At 41.1% G+C, this 24,723-nt stretch overlaps 1 protein-coding gene across 2 annotated transcripts in view; it reads right to left on the reverse strand.

Annotated features, from left to right (window-relative positions):
* The window catches only part of LTN1 (listerin E3 ubiquitin protein ligase 1), a 34,575-nt gene that overhangs the window by 6,491 nt on the left and 3,361 nt on the right, over positions 1 to 24,723 (reverse strand). For both annotated transcript variants that reach the window (XM_077342479.1, XM_077342478.1), the window contains exons 3-22: positions 23,705 to 23,803; positions 21,915 to 22,145; positions 21,194 to 21,246; positions 20,553 to 20,733; positions 19,078 to 19,251; positions 18,219 to 18,409; positions 17,701 to 17,848; positions 15,864 to 16,631; positions 15,130 to 15,171; positions 12,650 to 12,842; positions 12,098 to 12,337; positions 11,605 to 11,758; positions 11,365 to 11,515; positions 9,236 to 9,437; positions 8,012 to 8,171; positions 7,738 to 7,842; positions 5,675 to 5,817; positions 4,970 to 5,105; positions 3,779 to 3,920; positions 765 to 978 (exon numbers count right to left, since the gene is read on the reverse strand). In XM_077342479.1, coding sequence (XP_077198594.1) covers positions 765 to 978; positions 3,779 to 3,920; positions 4,970 to 5,105; positions 5,675 to 5,817; positions 7,738 to 7,842; positions 8,012 to 8,171; positions 9,236 to 9,437; positions 11,365 to 11,515; positions 11,605 to 11,758; positions 12,098 to 12,337; positions 12,650 to 12,842; positions 15,130 to 15,171; positions 15,864 to 16,631; positions 17,701 to 17,848; positions 18,219 to 18,409; positions 19,078 to 19,251; positions 20,553 to 20,733; positions 21,194 to 21,246; positions 21,915 to 22,145; positions 23,705 to 23,803 — 3,727 coding nt within the window. The remainder of the gene's footprint in view (positions 1 to 764; positions 979 to 3,778; positions 3,921 to 4,969; positions 5,106 to 5,674; positions 5,818 to 7,737; positions 7,843 to 8,011; positions 8,172 to 9,235; positions 9,438 to 11,364; positions 11,516 to 11,604; positions 11,759 to 12,097; positions 12,338 to 12,649; positions 12,843 to 15,129; positions 15,172 to 15,863; positions 16,632 to 17,700; positions 17,849 to 18,218; positions 18,410 to 19,077; positions 19,252 to 20,552; positions 20,734 to 21,193; positions 21,247 to 21,914; positions 22,146 to 23,704; positions 23,804 to 24,723) is intronic.

The following is a 24,723-nucleotide window of genomic DNA, read 5'->3' on the forward strand; positions in this document are numbered from 1 at the left end:
TGACTCCTATACCCTATTTGTTAACCCTCTAGGGCAGCTGCTGAGCTATTCTGTAAAACAGGATGCTGGGATAGATGGACCACTGCTCTGAGCAAGCAAAGCTCTTCTGTTCTTATGATTCTACAAGAAGATAAAAGACTGGACTTTTCACAAATCTTTAAAAATTGAGTTTGTTATTCAGTGGTGGCAACTGTTAAATGCAGGCTACGTGTGGTAAATGTCTTACTACAACCAACCAAGCTACAGCTTTAACAGGAGCAGGGACGTGTACATGTGTTTTTAAGAAGATTACAGCTTTGGTACCTTCTGCCCCTTTACCAAAAGCTACATTCACTGGATATAAACTTAAAGATCTGTGAAAAAGAAGACACATTTTTAAGACTGCAAGTAATATCACTATAAGCATGCAATGCACATAAATTTAGGAAATCTTGATTTAGGAAATATTCTTACAAATGCCGAAGTATGTAGGGAGCTTCCCAAGGGGAAATGGGAAGGCACTCAAAGCAGCAGGATTAAAACTGGAGGCATTGGCAGAATGAAAGGAGATTGAAATCATGGGAACAATACCTCTAACTGAGGATTGTGTATCACTTGAGAATAATTGGCTGTAGCTTGCACTGCAACTCTAATGTTACAGCATCAGTTTCAACAAAATTAACAGAAATAAATGTTATTAAAATTAATTACCTGGCACTATTGACAGTGTATCATGGATTCCATACTATGTCAATTAGTACACTTGTGTTTTGACACAAACTTACTTGTGATTTTTACCATTAAAGGTAAAAGTAAGCTATGAATGCCTTCAGAAAAGAACTCCTGCCATTCACTTATGAGGTTGTCTGGAAATTTTTCAATGATTTCTGGAGTTAATGTCTGGAAGTAGACGCTCAAGGCAGTAGTCAAGTCACAGCTCACGCAGGCAAACACTTGTACCAGTGCAACAGAAAAGACTGCCTGGCTTTCACTTGTGGTCTGAAAAGGAAGAAGACATTCTTTTTCTCTCATGCTAGTACCCAAACACACAATGTTGACTAATGTTGCACATTTATTTAATTCATCAACTCAATCAAGCTCCTTATTTTCTTTTGACAAATAAAAACAATTTCCGTCTTTGAGTACCAGTCTCAAAAGTCTTTAAATCTTAAGTCATGAATGAAGTAAATATAAGTAATAAATAAAGCTGAAGATGGAGGGGCAGACAAAAGGTTGGCTGGCAGGTTCCCCAGTATACAACTGGGCTTGCTTTGTCAATCATCACCATACAACTTGGCTGTAGATTTCCTGGGTAAAGAGTGCTGGGGTAGGATGAAAGATGGGGAGATAATAAGCATAAGTGGATGTGAAGTAAAGGAGGAAGAGCTATGGAAGCTTTCAAGAAAGAGTAAGAAGGAGATAGTGGGGGAGAGGGAAATTCATCCCACATGTCCTTGTAGATTCCTGCTTGTCAATACATCTAATTCTCAACATGGCTAATTCTGAGGATACTTTAATAACTGAGGACATGAAGACAAGACAGATCTATGAACCTGAAATTGCCCAGATTTGCAATTTCTAGTTTTAAAAAATGCACTAAGGAGTTAAGCTGTACTTCTCAAATAACAGAAGCATCACCCATAGTTTTAAAAGCAAATACCCTCAGTGGTCACTGCTAGGCAATCACACCAGTACTGCCACCCTTTAAGCCTTGGTTGGTGTGAGAAAAAGGTGGGAGGAAAAAACAGTTGTTTCCAGGGCTATTTTGGCCTTTTAAGGGTGCACTCATCAGCGCCAGGCCTGGCCACAACCCCTGGGTGACTTGAACAATCCAACCAGATCTGGCTACTTGCTTCTCCTGTTCAACAGCAGTCACTCCATGAAAGCAAGTGTTTGGTAAGGGTTAGATCTGAGTTCAAATCATCACTGTGCTGTGGAAGTTCATTAAGTGATCTTGGGCCAGTTATACATTTTCAGCCTTATAAAATGTTTGGATGGATGACCACTGTGTTAAAAGGTGAGATATAAATTAAATAAGTCATAGAATCATAGAGTTGGAAGGGGCCATAAGGCCCATCTAGTCCAACCCCCTGCTCAATGCAGGATCAGCCTAAAGCATCTACAATAAATAGCTGTCCACCTGCCATTAGTACGGCAAATCTCACCACCTCCTTAGGCAACCAATTCCACTACTGAACTACTCTGATTTTTTTTAACTTATATCTGGCCAATTAAACCCATTACTGTGGATTCTATCCTGTTACTAACAGGAACTGCTCCCTGCCCTATGAGTGACAACCTTTCAAATACTTAAAGAGAGCAATCCTGTCTGTTCCCTTCTCAATCTCTTCTTCTCCAGGCTGAATATTCCTAAGTCCATCCACCTTTCTTCATAGGTCTTGGTCCCCAGACCCTGGACCTTCCTCATCACTCTCCTCAGCACCTTCTCAATTTTGTCCATGTCCTTTTTGAAGAACTGCACACAGTACTTCAAGTGCTGTCTGACCAATGCAGGATTATGATATGTTGCATTGTTGATGTGATGATTCTGTTGGGACAGCTCAAGATTGCATTTGCCTTCTTTACCACTGCATCACATCAAAGGCTACATTCCAACAGTTGGTTTATGACACACAAATTCCCAGAGAGGAGAAGAAGTATGGATAATGGTTTGGGTAAACAACAGACTCGAAGGGAATAGCACTTCTCGAGGGAAAAGGCAGATAAATCCCAAAACAAAACATCACTGACTACAAAAGCTCCAGGGGAGTGCGGGAGAAAAAAGGCACAGACATCACAAAAGGATAGTAGGAATGAGCTCCCTGCCTGGTGGAATGAGCTCCCCAGTGAGATATGGGCCCTGATGGAATTTGCTAAGTTCTACAGGGCCTGTAAGGTGGAGCTCTTCTGCTGGGCTTATGGCTGAGGCCTATCAAGAACTATACCACAGCATCCAATCAGGCCTCCTGCCCTCCATCCCATGACTCCTCCCCCAATTCCTTTACCTCCGTATATTATAACACTCATGTCAGTGATCACTTATTCCTGGTGCTGATAGCTACATTTTAATTATAAGCTTAAATTCTGATTCATTGTTTTATTCTTGCTGAAATAAATTGCAAGTTGACATTGCTGTTCTCTACCCTGAGAGTGGAGTGGAAAGTATTTAAATAAAATATAAATAAATAAAATAGGAAGCAGGGAATGGCAAGGAAGTGGAGAGGTGCCAAGAGGTGAGTGGCAAGGAAGTGGAGAGGCGCCAAGAGGGTGAAAAGAGGAAATACTATGGGTAAGTGGATACAAGGGAAATGAGGTGCCCCCTGTAAGTCCTTGGCATTCGCCATCATGCAACTGTGCTTGGCTCCATGTCCATAAGTGGGCCACAATTTTCCTATGTAGAGGCTGCCAGAAGAAGAGAAGAAAAGAAGGCTGGCTGGTGGCTGGGAAGAAAAAAGTAATTGGAGGGGAGAGGCTATGGGGGCTTTCAGGGAAGACAAAAATAATAGGAGGGGGGAAATATGTTACTGCAGCTTTCTTACATATTTCTGAACAAGAAAAACATATCAGCATTGTTGTGAGAAGGAGACCAATCAAATATGTTAATTTGTAAGCCGTGACTTCTTCAGGTAGTAAGTTAATATGGAATAATACCGTAACTATGTTATTCTATCAGGATGGTTTACATGCTAGCCTCTGGTAGCACTGCCACCCTGTGGATTAAAAGGAAAAAAACTTGGAAGTTTAAGCCTTTATATAGAAGAAAATGATATCAATTTCTCCATTTATATTTGTTACTTACCTCTAGCCAAGCCAGCATGGAGCACATGACAAAATCCCACTCGGTGTCCAGAAGAGAGCAAGAGTTTTTCAGCAAGAGAGATAGGAAACGCATCATCTCAATATTGAAACCAAGTAACTGAGGGCTTGCTTCCTTTAGATTGCTTGGGAATGGAGAAGAGTTAAGAAAATAATTGCATGTTTTTATATGTAAAGATTCTTAATTTTTTGATGTGGGAACATCTAGTGGCACACCATGGTCCTGCCCCATGGTCCTGCACATCCACGGTCCTGCCCCAGGGAGCGTGCCAGTATGAATGGCAGTGGCAGTGGCAGTAGCAGCAGCACCAGGATCAACGGCAGGGGTGGGGGCAGCAGGAATGGGCACAGGAACAACTGCAGCAGCAGGAATGGCAGTGGAAATAGCCGCAGCAGCACGAATGGCCACAGCGGCAGGGTCAATAGCTGTGGTGGCGGCAGTATCCACCCAGACTAAGCACCTGCCCTTACCACCATGCCATTCCACCACCACCAGGGCCCTGGTTGCCTTCTGGCTTCATGCCAGAACCTAAATTCCCGGGCTGGGGGTGCATCTGGCTGTGGAAGATGGCTAGCAGAGGAGGCAACCTGGCTGAGAGGGGTGGTAGTTGGAGTGGGACGTAGCGCCAGGGAAAATGGAGCCTGGCACAAAACAGGTGAAACAAGGTAAAAGCAGCCACAGTCTGCTCTGCTTTTGCTGCCTGCTGGACCTCAGTGGCCTCCCTGCCCAGCCAGCGGTGAGCCAGCAACTCTCCCGATCTTCTCCAGGCCTTCCCTGTGTGGAAGGAGGAAGGGCTAAAGCAGCATGCAGGCTGGAGGGTGTATGTTTGGGGGCCGGTCTGGCCACAAATGCCAGGTCAGCAGCAAGGCAGGAGCCACCCCTTAGGTCACCACTGACCAGAAGACCCCTCTCAAGCGTGCTGATCTGAAGCGTGCACAATCTGATTCATGCACATTTTTATTAATCCTTATTAAGATATTCCTTTATAATGAGTCTTATTGTACTGTATAGCTTTGCTTCTTGAGAAGGCTTACGTTCCTATTCTGGAACTCTAAGTGAAAGTCTGCGTCCAAAATTTCAACAGAAGAAATTTTCACAGTGAACTTAGTAAACACTCTGAATACATATGTGTAACAATTTAATCATATCATAATAAATACAAATACCACCTACCAACTGAAAAGAAAGATGTCTTCATAGTCATGACGCCAGGATATAATAATCTTTAATATTCCAGGCATTAGTTCTCCACAATCAATGTTTCCACCACTCAAGCAAGAGTTTAAAATAGCAAGATACCCAAAAGGTCCTATAACAGAGTCAAATACTAGGATTAAAAGGCTATATTAAATGTCCTAACACAGAGCAAGAAAACAAACATCAGAGCAAACTAACAAAGAAAGAGACGTAAACAAATAATTCCCAATATTCCCCAACTATCTTTCCACCCTTTATTTTACAGGTCTGTGCCAGAACAAGGTTGTGCTATAGTTTCTCTTAATGTAAATTTGTATAACCAAGGACTTTCTCTTAAAATCCTAAAAATCCCAAATATCCATTTATTTTTGACATGGTTGCACAGAATTTACAGTCTTACTGTTAAACTTCATTGACTGCATCTTATAATAAATTAAAAACTATTAAAAAGAAGCTTATTTATACCTGATTTGTCTGTTAGGCTCCCTTGAGAAATAAGCAGTAATAAGCATCTAATAATAAAGGGTACCAATGAAATCCACAAGTCAACAGACAGACTTATGACTCTTAAGGAGTTTTCATATTGTCTTCAAAGACAGAGCCAACTAAACTGATTAAATATATATATAAATAAAATATACATTTAATATATCACTGGAGAACAAAAAATAAGGGACTGACCATCGATCTCAGAACGCCCAATTTTGTCACATGTCATAAGTTTAGCAGTACACTGAATGACAAGCTCTTCCTTATCTTCTTCAAGTAAAAATGGAGACAAATTCTGAAGTGTGTGCAAGTTGCCTTCTGTTAAAGGAAAAAACCTGCCCATTGAAATGAAACAAAGTGAATACCGAAATAAATAGCAGTTACTACTAAACATACAGTATGGAACGAAGAAAGAAGACTTCATATGCACTTTTCATTGCAGAATTTATGAAGGATGCCTTTTACAAACAAGGGCACAATATTTATTGACTTTAAATGACAGTAAAATCAAAATTATGCAGGAAAATGGGACCAAAGGAACAAGAAATACTAAAGATAGGCTAAAGCAGTGGCCACCTCACTGCTTCTATACCCTGATCACAAAATCATCTCAAATATTTCAAATAATAATGTCTGCAGTAATGTGATAATTATTAGGTATTTTGAGCACAGCTATAAGTTATGTCAGAAACAGAAAGTTTCAGTGAAACTAATTCAGAATAATGGGTATTTAAGACCTAGGTTTATAATAAGGCTCAAATGCAAGGCCACATCAGCATTACCTGCATCATTGTCTGTGTACCTCAATATGGTAATGTGCTTTCCTTGGAGTGAATCTTCATCACACCTGAGAGCCAGGGTGGTCGGTGTATGCATGTTTTGTTAGCTGCCTTGTAGCCCTATAAGGGCAGAAAGGCAGAGTAAAAATCTTGTAGATTAATACTAGTAATAGTATTTGCATTATCATCATTATTACGATGGTTAGAGTCTCTTACTAAGACTTGGAGGCCCATTCAGCCATGATGTTCAGTGAATGACCTTGGGCTAACTGATCTCTCTTAAACTTAAACATACCACATAGGGTTGTGAGGATAAAATGGAGGCAGGGAGAACTATGTAGCTGCTCTAACCTCCTGAGAGGTTAAGCAGAATACAAATAAAGTAAAATGGGGTTGCCATCTTGGCTCCAATCCACAACCAAGTTAGAACATCCAGACATTGCAGTAATATAATAGCTAATAATCTAGTCAAGGTCTTCCCAGTTGCAATGTATGGCTGTGAAAGTTGGACCATAAGGAAGGCCGAGCATCAAAGAATTGAGGCTTTTGAACTCTGGTGCTGGAGAAGACTCCTGAGAGTCCCTTGGACTGCAAAGCGAACAAACTGATCAGTCCTAGAGGAGATCAGCCCTGACTGCTCCTTAGAAGGCCAGATCCTGAAGATGAAACTCAAATACTTTGGCCACCTCATGAGAAGGAAGGACTCCCTGGAGTAGAGCCTAATGCTGGGAGCGGTTGAGGGCAAAAGAAGAAGGGGATGACAGAGAATGAGGTGGCTGGATGGAGTCACTGAAGCAGTCGGTGCAAACTTAAATGGACTCCAGGGAATGGTAGAGGACCGAGGACAGGAAGGCCTGGAGGATCATTGTCCATGGGGTTGTGATGGGTTGGACATGACTTCGCACCTAACAACAAATATCATATCACTGCAGGAACTTTGGGCGTTCTGCAGGGCCTGCAAGACGGACCTCTTCCACCAGGTCTATGGTTGAGGCCAGCATGGCAGGGAAGATCTGACCATCTATGCTCCTTCTTCCCATTCCTCTATATAAATGTTTTTTGGGGGATGGGGGTCCACCATGTTTTTTAGGAATCTAATTTTATTGCATGTTGTGTCAAAATAGTTTTATTGGGTTTTAATGGGGTTATTGGGTTTTTATATGGACAAGTTGTAACCTGCCAGAAGCTGGTTCGGGAGTGGCAGGTAATAAGCTTAATAATAAATAAATGAAATATATGATTTTGTCTCTCATCTTTTTTCAGACTAGAATACTGCTTCTGTTTCTAGCATTAAATGTGAAATAACAATTCCTACTTTGTCAGTGTGCCAGCAGCAGACCAATATCCCCACAGCATGCAAACAAGACTTTTATACATCCAGGTACCATAATCCCCAGCAGTCAATGAGGACCCCCTTCTTCTTCTTTCATCACTAGAAAAGTCAGTTGGATTCATCCCATAATGAGACAATTATACCTTTCTGTTGTATTGAAAAGGGCTTTTATCTCACAGGATGAAATATTCTTTGTATTTATTAATTTAGCCAAAGTTAAGGTCCAAAGTCTTCCACTCTCTTTAGATCTATGAAAGAACAGAAGAGTAACCATGATATACCTGATTTGTTTAAGAAATAAAAATAGGATTATTTCCATGAAGAATTCACAAGACAACATTTTGAAGGTAAGTAAAATGATATCCAACCAAGCAAAATGCTAGAAAGAAAAGCAGACTAATTGAAATATATACTTACTTTCTAAATAAGATTTGTAATAGACAGGGGATATCACTAAGTGCACATAATTTTTCAGATGAAATGTTCATTGCTTGGAGTTTATGAAGAAATTCAAGAAGCAGGGGTGGTGGGTTCGCTAGTTCTTCAATCCACTGTAATGAATAAAGCTGTTCTGCAACTAAGGAAAGTCAACAACATAAATAAATAAAGTATTCCATAATAAAATTTGGAAAAGGAATGAAAAGCCCAGTTCGCTAAGGAAAACTGACAGTAGATTACTGCTGTTCTCATGTAAAAAATATTGTACTGGCTCCACTGACTACCTTGCCCCCAAGTTAGATATGGACCCTATGAATCCATTCCACTAGTTGTAGTCATTTCCATTGGTACAAGCATCCTTCCTAAATGCAAAAGGGTCTTTTTCTCACAAAGAAACCCTGCTTTTTACTACTCAAAAGTCTCAAAACAGTTTACAATCGCCTCTCCTGTTCTCTCCACAACATCCACCCTGTGAGTGAGGTAGGTGAGGCTGAGAGAGCTCTGAAAGAACTGTGACTGGCTCAAGGTCACCCGACTGGCTGAATATTTAGGACTGGAGAATCAAACCCAGCTCTCATTAGAGGCCACCTCTCTTAACCACTGCACCAAGCTGGCTCTCAAAAGTGAAGAGTATCTCTGTAATAGAACAGCTCCATAGGGTCCAACCTAATGACTCCCCTTTTGCTAAGTCTTCTTCTTTCAAAGCAAAGGAAAAACAAAAGCAAAATGGAACGAGTGGATCCAACAAGTAGAGGAGTCTCCAGTAGGATCTTCCAGTAGGATCTTAGTTTACAAACAGAATTCCAACTGAGATCTGCTGACATTCCCTTTTTCCAAGTTTTAAATCCAGCATATCATTCAGTGGACCATACTGGTCTGCTTGTTGTTCATATATGCATTCAAAAGACCTAAAGAGTTTTCACAGAGTCTTCCCCATTCAATTCACCTGACAAGGCAGCTTTCTTTAGAAAGCTCATCTCTGTATTGCCAATGAACAGAATGTGAATGAGAAAGATCTGTGTGAGCAGCGATACTCCGTCTTTTAAGTCAGTCACAGTTTCAAGAAACAAGCCATAGAAAGCACAACGTAAAAGTGGATTATTATAACTAAAATTATCTTAACCAATTAATAACTGTAAAAAAAAATCAGATATCAAAATATTGGTTATTTTATGTCTATTTTCCTTTTTGGTTGTTACTTACTGACACTTTCAAGTTTGCCTTTTTCCATGTCCTGGTTTTGACAGCACACTCCTTTTCCCAATATCAACAATGTCACACTACTTAACAACGCTGTAGCACACAGATGATTTGGAAGTTTGTCCATCACACAAAGCCTCAGGTCTGTTCCAGAAAATTGGCAATTCATACTCAGCCTTCCTTCCAAAAGAGGTTTCTTTAGCCACTAAGGTAACATACAAGAAATGATCATTAAATATTAATTTTCCAAAAAATAATGCAACATGTTAAATGTCAATATACTTTTGAAACAATATCACACTACAATTCCACACTGTAGTTAAAACAGGCAGATGAAGCTATAATCACTAATTTATTTATTATATTTATTATATTATATTTAAGAAACACATTTGCATTCTATGTACAAGCATGGGAGAATTGTACATGCTAACTTTGTTCTTATGTTCATTAACAGATTAGATTACATTCTAGAGAAAAAAAAATCAAGGATTAATTTACCAGTTTATACACAAAGCACCTTTGCTGTAGACACCAACCTTAGCAGTGGTAACATCCCTCTGAGCAGTTACAAAGTAATCCTGTCCACTTTAACAAGATCACACTGTGCATAAGTATTTACAAAATCAGATCATGGTAGTATTCCTTTTGAAAATCATACTAAGGGAATAAAAAAACCCATGCCAATTTGACGTGGGTCCTTTTGCAATAATTTGTTTGCAGTTTTGCCAGTCAAATCACTTTCTTCTTTTTGAAAAGATGCTTCTACAACATATGCATATGTACAAGGAATCTATTACAAACAGCTATAATTTTATGTATTTATTTAATTTGCACACCCCCTTCCCCTAAGGCTCAGGGTGGTTCACATAGAATGTAAACAGAACAATACATCTATTATTATTATTATTATTATTATTATTATTATTATTATTATTATTATTATTATTATTATTTAGATTTATTTCCCGCCACTCCCCATAGGCTCATGGCAGGTCACAATAGTCTTACCCCCATTAAAATACCCATTAAAAGACTTTAAAACAATCCCAACATGGCGGAAGCTCTCATTATTCCCACCTCTGCTATCAGAGCGGTAGGGAGGGTGGGGAGGAGATCTAACTTACTAGGTCCGGGGGGGGGGGGAATGTGGCACTCATTCGCTGACCCCGGCCTCAATCAAAAACCCTGCGGAAGAGCTCCGTCTTGCAGACTGGTAAATCCCACAGGGCCCGCAGCTCACCTGGGAGCTCATTCCACCAGGTAGGGGCCAGTGATGATAAATTCAGTGATTATAATGGATGAAAGGGAACAGTAATAATAATCACAATAAACATAGAAAATAACATTCTAACACAGTAACAATCTAACAGATCCATGGTTAGTCAGATCTGTCATATGGGTTCAAGGGAGGAAGGTTCAGGGTAATACCATTGTTTATCTAATAGTATTGTTCACTGTTAATAATATCTAAAACTTAATTATTACAAACATGTTAGTATTTACAAAAGAATCTGTAAACTATAAATAGGAGAGGTAGAGTTTGTAAGAAGGAAGGAGATATTTTCACTTCCCCTCAGAACCAGCTTGGGGATCTACCCCATCCTTCTGCTACTATAGCTGCCTGATATCTCTATTTGTCCTATAGGAAATGACTCCTTCCAAACTTCTGAAAGCCTGCAGTCCAAGGCTGGTGACAGCATGCCTGCAAATTAGGATTCTTGGTTGTATCTGCAGAGAGTATTAATGTCATTATGAAAAGCCTAGCTAAGTTGGGAAGGTAAGAAAACACATTCTGTCCCCAATTAGGTCAAGACAGAGCTCTTGATATAGCTGTTAAAGTGGAGTCCAGAAAATCAAAAAAGGAGGCAGAGGAAGTGCTCTTCTTCCATTGCAAGGGACAAAGATTTCTTAAATGTGCAAGCACTATAACCTTTAGGGTAACCACCTAACGTTATTCACTAATAAAGAACATGTCAATGTCTATATTTGAAAAAAATATATCCTGTGCAATATACATGTTTGGACTCTCCATATTCAAGTTTTCATCTCTTACATGGATTTCTCGCTCATAGCACAAATTTTCTTGGGTAACGTGAAGTCACATTGCACATTATAAGTCAACTCTATACCTCTGAAGATAGGGATTCCTGCATCTTTTCCCATTCACATTGGCTTGGGGTCAGCCATTCAATGTAGTCTTTCAAAATATAAGCAGAAACTTCATCAGCTACCAACAGTTCAGTTAGCAAATCGCTGACTGCAGAGATCAAAACCTGCAGACTGATATGAAAGGAAACCAGCATTTTACATGAAGAGTAAAACACAAAACACAATAGTGAAATCTGTATTTCATAAGATTATGGTGCTACCTTTTAACATCCATCACAGATGCCTGAAGCTGGTTCTTCACCCAGAATGCAGATCTCTGCAGGAAGGTGCTCTCTTTATGTGTACCTCCAAGCTGATGCACAAGTGATGTTAAGCCACACATCCAAGTGTGCTTCAGCTTATTTACAAGGAAATCTACATCAATGAAAGAAAATGGTACAGTGTTTTAAATGCTGAACTAGTAAACATAATGAGCACTACGATTAAGAACAGAATCCAATCTGTAACTTGCTTTTGAAAGGAGTTTATGCTGTCTATTTCTCAACCAATTATCATATATCTTTTAAAAACCCGAGGAAGGACCCCATGAGTGAGGAAGGAAGTCAGAGCACTTGGGAGCAAGCAGACTGATAACTAAACAGGCTTTCCATCTCCTGCCTGCTGGGGCAGGTGGAAGACGTAATCCCACATACTGAACATCTTCCCACCAAAGCAGCATCAATAAGCAGCTGATCTGGCTACACAGAAACATACCTGACAAATGTGTTGTAGCTTGGCTTTTTGCACACAACTGAAAAATGGTGAACAACAAATCTTCTGACGATGGCATTAACAAACATCCTTTCACTGAGCAAAAGAAGTTAGAGGCTACGTCACAGATGAATGACACAGACGGCTCAGTATTTCCAGCTTCTGAAAGATCCTTTGCTTTAGAAAGAGCCGCTTGAAGTTTATCAATTATCCTTCTGACATAAACTTCACCAATCAAGGACTCTATTGAAAGCGACGGACAGAGTGTTAAAATTGCTGTGTGATCCATAAAAGCTCGTCATATCCTGTAATCTAAACATTCCACCATGTGAGTAAATTTGACCTGAAACAATCATGGTTTTTATTTATTTCAATTTATTTTTTCATTCATTTAATTTATTCCCTCACTGTGGTGTCTCGGAGTGTATATTGGAAACCCCGGCCATAACTGCTTAGGTTTGGCTTAACAGTGCTAGGCCTGCAACATTAACATCGTTGTTATTTCAAAGAACTCTGTACAGTTCATTAGTTCCAAGGAAAGTCAACGTCCCCTACCATTCTTTATAAGCTGTGATAACACCAGGCTTAGCAGGGCCCATTTTTCTGAGTGGAAGGATTCTACTGAAGCAATTGTGGTTTCCAGACTTGTGTTACACAGATCATCAGCCAGAGTTACAAGCTTCTCTCCTAACACACTCCCTTTGAGCCAACTAGAAACCAAGGAATATTTATCCAAACTGGAACATGCCTGTATTATAAGAACATAAAAACAGAGATTTATTCAGAGTAGCTGTTAGGCTTCACTTGGAAACAGGTGGCCTTTAAATACATTATGAGTGAGCAATCTATTGATCTCCAGTTGAACACTTTGCCCCCTTTGCAACGATTTCAGCCTGGGCCTTCTGCCATCACCATTCCTGCATCTCCTGTGAGAGCATCCCCTGAGGAGTTATAGGCCCAGATTTGCATCTTGCCCGGAAAAAGCCTGGTAGTTATTTCGGGGGCCAGTGACAAGGCCCCCCTTACAAACTCTGGCAGGATAGCTTCTGGAGCTGCAGGACTCCTGTCAGAAAGTGCCACAATCATGGTAGGTACTTCCTGGTCACGGGTAGTCTTCCTCAGCCAGTGGTCTTGGCTCTTCCTCTGAGAACTCAGAATCTAAGTAACTGAACTGGTTGGTGGGAATCACCACAGCAAGGACTGCTTCCCACCTTTAATATTTCCCTTCCCGTTCAGCTCCAGAGATTGTCCCAAGTTTTCTCCTTTTCCTTATTTGTGATGCAAGCAAAGCAGTTGTTTTTATTTTGTTGCTGCTTGCTGTAGACCAGAAAAAAGGTGGACCTATATACTCCTTAAAAATGGATATTTAAATGGGTGACTTAAAAACAGCTTAAATTCTAGTGTAAGAGGTCTGCCTTTTGGCAGTATGGTTAGAAAGCAACCAGGTTATTAGATTAATATATTAATTTGGCAACAAATCTCAAATTGCAAAGATTTACAACAGAGGAAATTCAGACGCTGCAACCTATTTTAAAAGGGGACATAAATATATAACAATGGTGTCTCTGTCTAGTGTTTGGTTAAAAAATCCAGAATGCAATTCTTTCAGATCACAGGGACTTGAACACACATTTTTTCTAGACCAAACTTTTATTTTTGCTTCAAGTAAAAGGTGTCTTGTGGCACCTTAAATTTAGGTTTCTGTAAATCCGCTAGTCTTTAAGGTACCAAAGAATACCTTTTTTCTGCAACAGACTGCCAAACTGGAAAATCTATGATCAGACACAGAAATAGGACCATCTTTTCAATAGACTAAGACTATAACATCATCCAACAATAATAAATTTAATGGTCCTTTTTAGCCTTAGTTAAGAGCCTCTTGTGGCGCAGAGTGGTAAGGCAGCTGTCTGAAAGCTTTGCCCATGAGGCTGGGAGTTCAATCCCAGCAGCCGGCTCAAGGTTGACTCAGCCTTCCATCCTTCCGAGGTCGGTAAAATGAGTACCCAGCTTGCTGGGGGGTAAATGGTAATGACTGGGGAAGGCACTGGCAAACCACCCCGTATTGAGTCTGCCATGAAAACGCTAGAGGGCGTCACCCCAAGGGTCAGACATGACTCGGTGCTTGCACAGGGGATACCTTTACCTTTACCTTTAGCCTTAGTTAGACTAACTGCGATTTTCAAAATAGACCCAGGAATGCTATGACACATACTGAGCAGTTGTACACATGTTTCTCCAGCATCTAGCTTCAGAATATTTCCAATATATACTGCTAAAACAACACAATTTTAGAAATGTTTAAAACTAACAAGAAAACTTGCAATAACACACATGTTAAGAAACTACCAAGCTACATGGATGAGATTCCTGTCAACTGATGGGTCAGACATTGCCAATCAACTATTTATTATTAGACTACACCCATTTATACAGGAGTCTGCAGATTTTACTGTTCCGTGACAACCCTTCATGTCAGTGGTCCCCAACCTTTCCGAGGCTGGGGACCGGCAGGGCATCGGGCCGCGCCCCCGCGGACCGCGCCCGTGCGGGCCGCGCCCGCGGATCGGGCCGCGCCCGCGGGCCGCGCCCACGCCGCGCCCGCGGATCGGGCCGCACCCGAGCCGCGCCCGCGAGCCGCGCCCGGGCCGCGCCCACGGATCGGGCCGCGCCCACGGGCCGCGCCCGCGGATCGGGCCGAGCGGGCGTGGCCCGCACAGGCGCGGCCCGGCCCTGATTCCCTCTCCCCGCCTCCCGCAGTAAGAAGCTTCCCGGGCCGCAAGCTTGCGGCCTGGGAAGTTTTTTACTGCGGGGGCGGGGCGGGGAGAGGGAGCCGCGGCCCGGCGCCATGGCCTTTGCGGCCCGGCACCGGGCCGCGGCCCGCAGGTTGGGGACCACTGCTTCATGTCACCTGGGGTATAGTTCCATCAGGGGGATTACTCAAGGAGCCACTACCATAATGGAGAATGGTACCATCACGGGGGAAGTGGACTCAAACCAATATGTATAAAGTGGGGTGGGGAGAAAGTTGACAATACCTTTTGAATTATTTGAAGGAGAATCTTCCATTTCAGATCCATCTAAAACCAAACAGAGAAAGCTGAAATATTATATAACATGGGGAACCTGGCTAAATTCCTTGGATGGCTTTGAATTTTTACGAACCTCTTTCACATGGCTGTTCATATACACATGACCTGTGATCAGCACTCACACCCACACATTCATAAGTAAATATACTGCAAGAGAAGCTCAACTACCTTTTCCTTAGTTTAGCAAGTTAAACTGATTCTTCATAAGCTTGATGCTACAGATTTGGATTCTTATTTATATAACTCTATGTTATGAACAGGAAATAAAAACGGATAAAACACTGATGAAATTGCATTATAAACAGCTAAATGCTAAATGACTGGAATATTCTTTTGCTTTAAAAGTTGTCATCAGTAAATTCCTGGCGGGAGCACATATTAAGCGTTTCAAGGCATACAGTGGATGGCTAGTGTTGGCTACTGCAAGAAATTTAACAACTAGTTAAAATCTAGTTTCAGAATTGTATCAACACTGCTTATTTTTATACTAAATATTGAAACTATATGAACCTCATCAGAATTATCTAAAAGAAAGTCAGAAGCCTCAGACAAGCATCAAACGAACCAATTAAAACCCCAAACTACTAAGCTACCCTTGCAAAATATCACACAAGTCTACAGAAAGAATCTATGCAACAAAGATTTTGGATTTAGATACTTGACTTATGCAACAACTGTACCTTTGTTAAATCACTGAGAATATTTTCTCTCTCTGTGGGGCTGGTGCAGCAATGGAGGACACTATACAAAATATCAACCAAAAAGTCTGTGTCTTTCCTCCAGTCTTCTTTCAGCCAATCTATTACGTTTTCATACAAAAACTGGAGAGATGGATTTTCATACTGAGGTTTCATAGCTTCCTGAATATTGCTCCTACTCTCTAGGAGAACTTGGAAAACTCTGTGAGAAGCAAAGTTGCTGAGCAGAGCAGAGAGGAACTTCAGGTGCTGGTCAGATCTTTGATCACTGGTATACACAATACTAAGTTCTGCAAGGGTGCAAACTAAATCTTCCAAAGGTTTTTTCCTTAGAGGGGAAAGGTGCTGGTCATGAAAAATAAATCCAGAGTCATTGCTCCTTCCCACATTCACACATGTCTCGTTCTCAGTGCTGTTTTCAGCTTCAGCTTCTTCTGAAAACCTGATCTTTACAGCTTTGCTTTTCTTTGATCTCATCTTCTCTTCTGGGTTCTGAAGAGTTTCTAGCAAACAGGACACAGCAGCCAAAGCTTTCTCATCCGCATCTATTATGTCAATGTGGACCACGCAAACTTTTGAAAGTCCCTCCCAAAAGTTCAACAACAGTCTTTGGAAAGTGAGAGCTGTTTCTTCACAACTTGCGCTTTCTGTTCTTGTTTCCCAGGAACTTAACAGGTCTGCTATCTCATAAAATAAAGGCCCGTTTTGCAACCTAGGCTCCTTAATCACCGTGTCTATGAGAGGAATTAGCTGTAAGGAGGAACACAAATCATGTTTAACATTAAGCAGACAATGGCTGTTTTCCATTAATTATTTTCCTGTTATGGGGGGGGGGGAGGGTTTTCCATTATATGCTCTTGTACACTGGGAAAGAGTATCTGCCTGCTCTTTAGGCTCAGGTGCGAGAAGAATTTCAGCATTCTTATTTCCAAGGCAACCAGGCCAACTGCCCCTATCTTCCTCTGCCGTGGGGACAAGCAATTGATTGGCTATGATATAATGATGCAAGGCAGGGAGCAGCAGCCCATGTCTTTCTTCCATACACCCCCGACACTTATTCACAGCATGAGAAATGGACTTCATCATGTTACGCAATCGTTCGTCAAGATTGCACGGAAGAGAAAGACACCATAAAAATGGCTCCCAAAATGCCCACAGCAACAGGCAGCAATGCAAAAAGACACAGAAACATTCAGCACCCCCAAAGTCACACCTCTTGCCCACCAGCTGTTCAGTGGGAAACATCTATCATAGTCTCAATTTGCTTAGCATAGTATCGATTAATTATAGGAATGTTTCCAGTCACATTCATAAATAACCTGAAAAAACAAAAATGATACAAACGATTCACATAGCCTCTAGCTCATTTTTCCTTCTCACTCCGCTTCATACTCTGAATGTCATTTTTTAGGCAGTTAGCAGGTGATGGCTAATTTTCAGTGGGAAAGTGAGGGCAAGACAGGAGATACCAGAACAGGTAAGTTCCTCTGGGGCTTTCAAAGCTCCCAAGCTATTGATTCCTCATATACAAAGAGATTGTGTACGCAGATATCAAGAAAGACACAGATTCAGTTTGTGCTACACCAGTCCTTTGTTCCTTCCCACGCCAACTCCAGCAAGTGCAGAAAGCTTCAGATGCAATAGCAGGGAGCCTAGGGAGGAAACAAGGGAGTTCTGAAAGGCGGCTTGGGAAGTTCTTTCTGTTCTCCATCACCTGCCGATTTAACAAATCCATGAATGCAATACCCAGCTGGAATCTGGTTAAAATAAATAAAAATAAGCAAAACTCAGTGGTATTTGAAAACCTCATCATAAATACCTGATCACTTATAAGCATTTCTTGAACTTTCATGTCTTCCTCTTCTTCCCCTATGTTCTGTAATATGGTAAATCGCAAGCATTCCATGAATGCCGATAAGATTGCAGAGCATTCTGAACGGCTAGTTGTAGCTCTTTCAGTCAACATGCTAGGCAAGCACAAAATTCAGAAACAGAATGAACTGCATTATTGATTTTGAATTAAAGTGTCAATGTTAAATTATAACTATCAATTTCACAAATCACTACAATACTCATTAGAAATTTAGTATGGAAAAGTAACAATGTAGGTAACAGTGGAGGGAAATGTACACTTTGAAACCCAGATTAGAGGAATTAAAACAGAAAGCTTTTTAAAAAATCATCTAGACACTATGGCTGACAGAAACATGATATTTTAAATACTGAGGTTTGACACATGAGGTTTTTAACATGGTTTAAATATTGTGTTCTTTATTATTTCCAGAAACACAGATAAATCAATTATTTAAATGCATAACCAAAAATAGATGTCCATACCCTTGAATTATGCAGGTGAAAAAGGTTCTAGAAAAGTCCAGCTTTGGTTCAGTAACATCATGAGGTACCTTGCTAATGAAAGGTAACAGATTAGGATATATGACAGTGGCAAGACCTTGTCCTCCTTCTTGAAGTACTATCCACAACTTTGGCAGGACTCCTTTTCTGGCATTCACATGAATCCAACAATCCTGGAGAATAATACAAGATGCATAAGCCAATGAGTGTTCTTTAATTTATTTCAGAAAAGCTTGATAATTCAAGTTTCAGTCTATTTCAAGAAATATCTCCCCAGACTGACAATCAATTGATTTTAGTTCAAATTAGCAATTTAATCTACCCAGATAGTTTCTCATTATGGGCACAAAACTTGCAAGTCCTTGGGTTTCTGAAATCCCATTCCACCACTCCTTACCTGCACCTTAGATTCTTGATTCTTGACAAACAACCATTTGTTGTGACGTCTGAACCAGACAAAATTATGGTTTGTTCTCTTGTCCTCAAACTAGGAACCTAAACTACAGCATATTGTAATGTATAAGTTCAGCCAATATTACAGGTTCTAAGAAAACATCAGAACACTTAGATCAATTTTAAGTGCACAGATGCTCTAAACAGAATCCTCACTGTTCTCTCTTATAGATCTTTATCTGTCCTCTCTTCAGAAAGATTGAAGAATTATAGTCACATTCTGTTTTGGAACCAAGTCTCCATAAATAGAGGAAGCCTCCAAAGGACCTTGCTACTATGTCCTCCCACATCAGAGTAATGACCTACTTAAGACAAGTTAATCACAAGCCCAATGATCAATTTCCTGATAAGTGCAAGAACTAACTCCCCATGCTGCCTCTTGCATTACCTCAATGGTTGCCAGGACATGAAGCACAGCTTCCCAAAGAGCAGGGCAAACAACAGCATCACTATCATCAATGCTGAGAAGAACTGCTGGGCAAACTCTTGATGCTTCAGTTTTCACTGACTCAGGAACGTATTGGCAAAGAGCAGAGATGAGTTCAAAAAAAGCTGAACGGACCTAGAATGCAAAAGGGAGGGGCTAAATGAAATTTTGCTGTACAATGTCTATAAAATGTCTATAAAATGTACAACGTTTATAAAATGACAAATGTTTGTCATTTTTCATAATACACCTGTATAGCTGATTAAAATCAAAGAACAAGAAAACATTTCTTTAAGTATTAAGCCTTCCTATTGACTGCCTACCCCTCCAGTCTAGAAATTATCCTGGAATATTAGGTAGATTCATGTGTATGGTTAGTGAGCAGGACTCTACATATGTGAAGGGTATATTTAGTCTCTGAATTCAGATAACTGATTATTTTTGGCACTAATTTATTGAGCCTATATAAAGACAGTATTTTTCTGCAGCAAGATGAGACTTAAGATTTCTAGGATATTAAAAGGTAAATGTAAAGGTATCCACTGTGCAAGCACTGGGTCATGTCTGTCCCTTGGGGTGACGCCCTCTAGCGTTTTCTTGGCAGACTCAATACGGGGTGGTTTGCCAGTGCCTTCCCCAGTCATTACTATTTACCCCCCAGCAAGCTTGGTACTCATTTTACCAACCTCGGAAGGATGGAAGGCTGAGTCAACCTTGAGCCAGCTGCTGGGATCGAAATCCCAGCCTCGTGGGCAGAGCTTTCAGACTGCATGTCTGCTGCCTTACCACTCTGCGCCACAAGAGGCTCATGCTAGGATATTACGCCCCTCAATCCTTTGTCCTTCTTTTTCCTATAATGAAAGGTTCCAAAGTTTAAACTTCACTGAGCATTATACTTCCCTAGTTCTTTACCCCAATCCAGGGCAGGGATGTCTTTGAAGGAGTAAAAACAGCAGGTTGACAGTAGGTATACATTGGCAAGTAAAAGGCACTCTGTACATGTTTGGAGGCAAGCACTGCTTTACACAGAAGTTAAGTATTTTGCAATTACTGATCAAAATCAGATGCCAGACTGAATGAAATTGGGCGTTCATATTTTTTTTGCCTCCCTGCCCTCTATGACTTACCTACTCTGAAGACAATTAGATTAGGCAACCCAATTTTCTGATCTCTGTTTTCAGTTATTGTGGCTACTAAAGAGAGCAGAAAACAGGAAGATAGAAGCAAAGGACCCAATGAAAAAAAGGTTATAGACCATAGAAGAAGATAATAAGTTTGATCATAGCACCAGCCCCCTTGCAGTGTTTCTTCTTGCATTCCTTCCCAGGCTATCCACACAAAACATGCACATTTCTTGGAAACATAACTGATGCTCTATCATAAAGGTATGGTTTGAAAAGAAACTCTGATTCAGCAAAAATAGAGGGGGGAAATACCTGGGGAGTTTTATGCTTCCCATATTTCCAAAACTTTGTTTGAGACAGAAGAGGCTTCAGTTTCTCTTCCAGTAAACAATTCTCATTATTAGGCAATACACTGAGCAGTTTCTTTACAGCCAGCAAAGAACAGGTTAAAATTCGAAAGAATTTGGCTTCCCTTTCTTCTTCTGGCACAGTTCTGAAAGTGAAAAAATGAATTAAATATATAACTTTCCAATTCAGTTGGCAATATGACCACAATATTAGTGCTGCAAATAAATAACATAAAATGCAAATTCCTGTGTAGACAAATACACTACTAAACTGGAATGTGATAACCAAGCAATGGCAGACAGAAGGCGCTCTTCTAAAAAGAGAACTCTCAGCTCACTTTAGTGGAACCAATAGGCAATTTGCATAAACACACAAACTGGGCAGGACTGTCCTCTCTAAATTCAGTGGGAAAGCTTCTTTGTGTGGGAGACAAGTGTGTGCACACAGAGCTGGAAAATGGGAAAAAATGCTTCCTCTGATCTAATATGACAGAGTGAAGCATACAGAAATGTCATCAAGAAATGTCATCTGTTCTACCAGCTTACTGAAACTAAAGCAACATAATAAACTTTATTACTTCCCATCCAACAATTAAATGTACATACTGTGGATCACTTAGTGTATCTGGTGTTTCTTTTAGAAGATGATCTTGTAGCACCTGCACAAAAACAAAACATTTAATGCCATGAATGAGGGAAAGACATATGCAGAAAAAAAATTAATACATTTCAGCATTTTTTCAGTGTAATACTTTTCAAACTGTACATGTGTCAAATTAATCTTGAATAAAGTCTATATTTTTCTTATTTAAAGACAGTCTTCTACCCTTAATGGCAGCAGCACTAGGATACTAAAGGAGGTATATTTGTTAGCAGCTCAGGGCAGTATACATGTTTCTCCCCTCCTCCATTTTATCTTCATATCTATTCTGTAGGTGATTAGGCTGAACAAGAGAAAGTGTCTCAAACCCAGTGTTCTTCATGACTCCTGTGCTAACAGCAGCAGCATGATCATCAACCAATAATAAAGGTCAAAGATTAAAAGTGAATCTGTGGAACCATTATTAGTGGTGTCTGCAGTTCAGCACCTCCTCTTCCTTTCTGCCTTCTTGGAACTATCCATTTCGATTGTGTGGGGATTATGTGTGTGTGTTTTTCCAAACATTTAGATAACCATTCATGTATGAAATAGCCTAAGAACAATATAAACATCATTATTATTATTATTTAACTATATTATAATCTCAAAAGAGAGTTTGATGCTTTCATACTACAAAACACCATCTGTTTAAAGGTTTAAAATAGCCATACAAAGTGGGAGACTCACATTCAGAATTTCATCTTTACAAAAGATTAAGGCTTCAGGTTGTTTGCTTGGTGGAAAAGCTTTTTCAAATGCCACCTTAGCTGCTGATGCAGCTGGGGAATAAGTGTCACACTGAGCTATCAGCCAGTATCCCATAAGACTTTTCAAATGAGGAGCCAAATTTTTCTTAACTTTCAGAATAAGCTGTTCAAAAGCTTGCTGTGTTGCTTCTCGGACCCTGCGATCATGATCCTGTAAAAGATGTTAAAAATATATAACGACACAGATAAATTGGGTTAGAGCCAGAACAGAGCTTGAGGAAAGCTCTTTGCCACTTTCCCCTTCTTTCTGAAGTCCCCTAAACTCCCTGGAAGATCTGCCCTTGAGGGTCAAGAAATCTTGAGAATGGGGCTGGATAAGAGGGCTGCAGTGGCAAATTCCTCCCTCTCCCACTCTTATGCAAGCTCCAGGTCTTCTTGTATAAAAATTCATACAAAAGCCAGAATAAAGTTGTTTCTGTCAATTCTACTTTTCAACTGCAGCCCCATTGTCATATCCCATGAAATTTCCACAGGTACTAATAAGTTGGTGATCCCTGGCCCACAGGAAGTGAGCATGGCCTCAACCAGGGCCAGGACTTTTTCGGTCTTTGCCCCCAACTGGTGGGACGATCTCCCAGAAGACATCAGGCATTTGGTTGAAGCCAGGGCAAGGGAGATCTTGGTGTCCCTCCTTTAGGGAGATACTCACACATCTATAAATCTCCACCATCTTCCTTGAGGAAATGCATGGAGGGAGGTCTGCAGCAATAAGAGGCAGTTGGTAGAAATTACCAGTGTGATCTAGATCCAGTGTTTTTAAAATATAGAATCCAGCTTTTCCTGACAAACATTTATTTTAAATTTCTGAATGTATATACTCGAAGCGATGCTGCCTTGCATTGGGTTACAAATAAAATCTCCAACATACAATAATATAAACCTCATCCCCAGTTACAACTATAATCCCCAACACGGTGGCAGATAAAACAGTCACAAAACCCCACCCTCCCCCGAAGTCTCCTGGAAGCTCACAGTTTATATATCCCTGGCAGCAGGTTGCTGCAAACTCCCTGGGAAGTTTGTTTTATGGGAAACAAAAGATAAAAAAGAGGGGGCAACAGTTCTGCAGGGCCTACAAGGAGGAGCTCTTCCACCAGGCATTTGGTTGAGAACAGACATAAACAGCGACCAAAGGGCCCCTGCTCCCCCCCGACCCCCCCCCCCCCAGAACACCACCTATATACTCTGGACCTGTTTGTATTGTTGCACTGTTGTATTGTTTATTGGTTATACTACTATGCTGTTATATGTTTACAATTATCAGTTATTATTGCATGGTTATTCAAATGTTTTATAGACTGTTCCATGTATTGTTCTTATGTTGTTATGTAAACTGCCCTGAGCCCCCGGGAGGGCGGTATATAAGCTAAATAAATAAATAAATAAATAAATAAATAAATAAATAAATAAACGAACGAACGAACGAACGAACGAACGAACGAACAAACAAACAAACAAACAAACAAACAAACAAACAAACAAACAAACAAATTTAAGAATAAGACATACAAAGCAATGCAAATTCTTCTACACCACTCTGTAAATATAACCATAAAACAAAGTTGTTCTTTTAAAGGCTTTAAGCATTCTTTAAAGCAATCAACCTTTCAAAAATAAGTTAAATGAACCAATGATTACGTTGACAATGATTGAGATACATTTTGAAAGGCACAGTGTAGTTCAGTTTAGCCATACTCTTTCAATACTCACAATGGATATTTTACAATAAATTCTAGACCAGTAAGGCAAAACTCCTTTAACAGTCTCTGTTTCTCTCTCTTTACACATTGTCCCAAATTCCTGCATAGCCTGAAATTAAAAACAAAATTATAAGAATTTACAAGATTTTTTAAAAGCAAGTGATAATTTATGAAGCTTTCAACATGTCTATGGATACGTCAATCTTTAACCGCTCCTGTGGAGCGGATAAAATAAAGCCCTAAGGGCTAATGGGGAGGAGTTAGGGCGGGCTTTTTCCGTGATAAAAACTCGGAGGGGCGAATCAGGAGCCGCAAAGCGGCTCCTGATTCGCCCCTCCGAGTGCCACTCGAGGGCCAAGCAGGCAAAGGGGAGCCGCGCAAAGCGCGGCTCCCCGTTGCCTGCTTCGCCCGGCCTCGCCCGCCAGGGGACTCACTGTGCAGAAAGACAAGCAGCCTTCCTACACGGTGAGCCCTCCTGGCACCTTCCCCTTGCCCTCGGGACAGGAGCTGGGACGCTGCGTCGAAGACGCGGCGTCCCAGCTCCTGTCCCGGCCGCCCCAAGGCTCACACGCCGCTACAGCTATCTCCTCTCCCTCAAGCCCCTGCCCACAATGCCGCGCCTCTCTAAGAGACACACACGCACCCACACACACACATTCACGCTCCCACCCAGCACAAAACACCTACCTCCCCCACATAACCCTTCCCACGCTGCCGCCGCTTCGACTCCTACACATACGCTCCCACACACACACACATGCAAACACCCACCCACCCCTCCATCATCCCCCTTGCCCCCAATAACCCCTTTCCACCCTGCCCCCGCTTCCACCACAACACACAGCCACCCACACACACACGCCCGCACCCACCCACTGCTACATGCCCCGTCCCTACCAACAGCCCTTCTAACCCCGCTGCCACGCCACTACGCCTGCCGCCATCCCCACCTTTCCCGCCCGTCCCTTTCCCCGCCCGAACAACACTCACTCCGCGCCGCCTTACCTTCCTCCTGCGCCTCCAACACCC

Source organism: Paroedura picta, chromosome 6 (assembly GCF_049243985.1).
Source record: "Paroedura picta isolate Pp20150507F chromosome 6, Ppicta_v3.0, whole genome shotgun sequence".
Taxonomy (NCBI): domain Eukaryota; kingdom Metazoa; phylum Chordata; class Lepidosauria; order Squamata; family Gekkonidae; genus Paroedura; species Paroedura picta.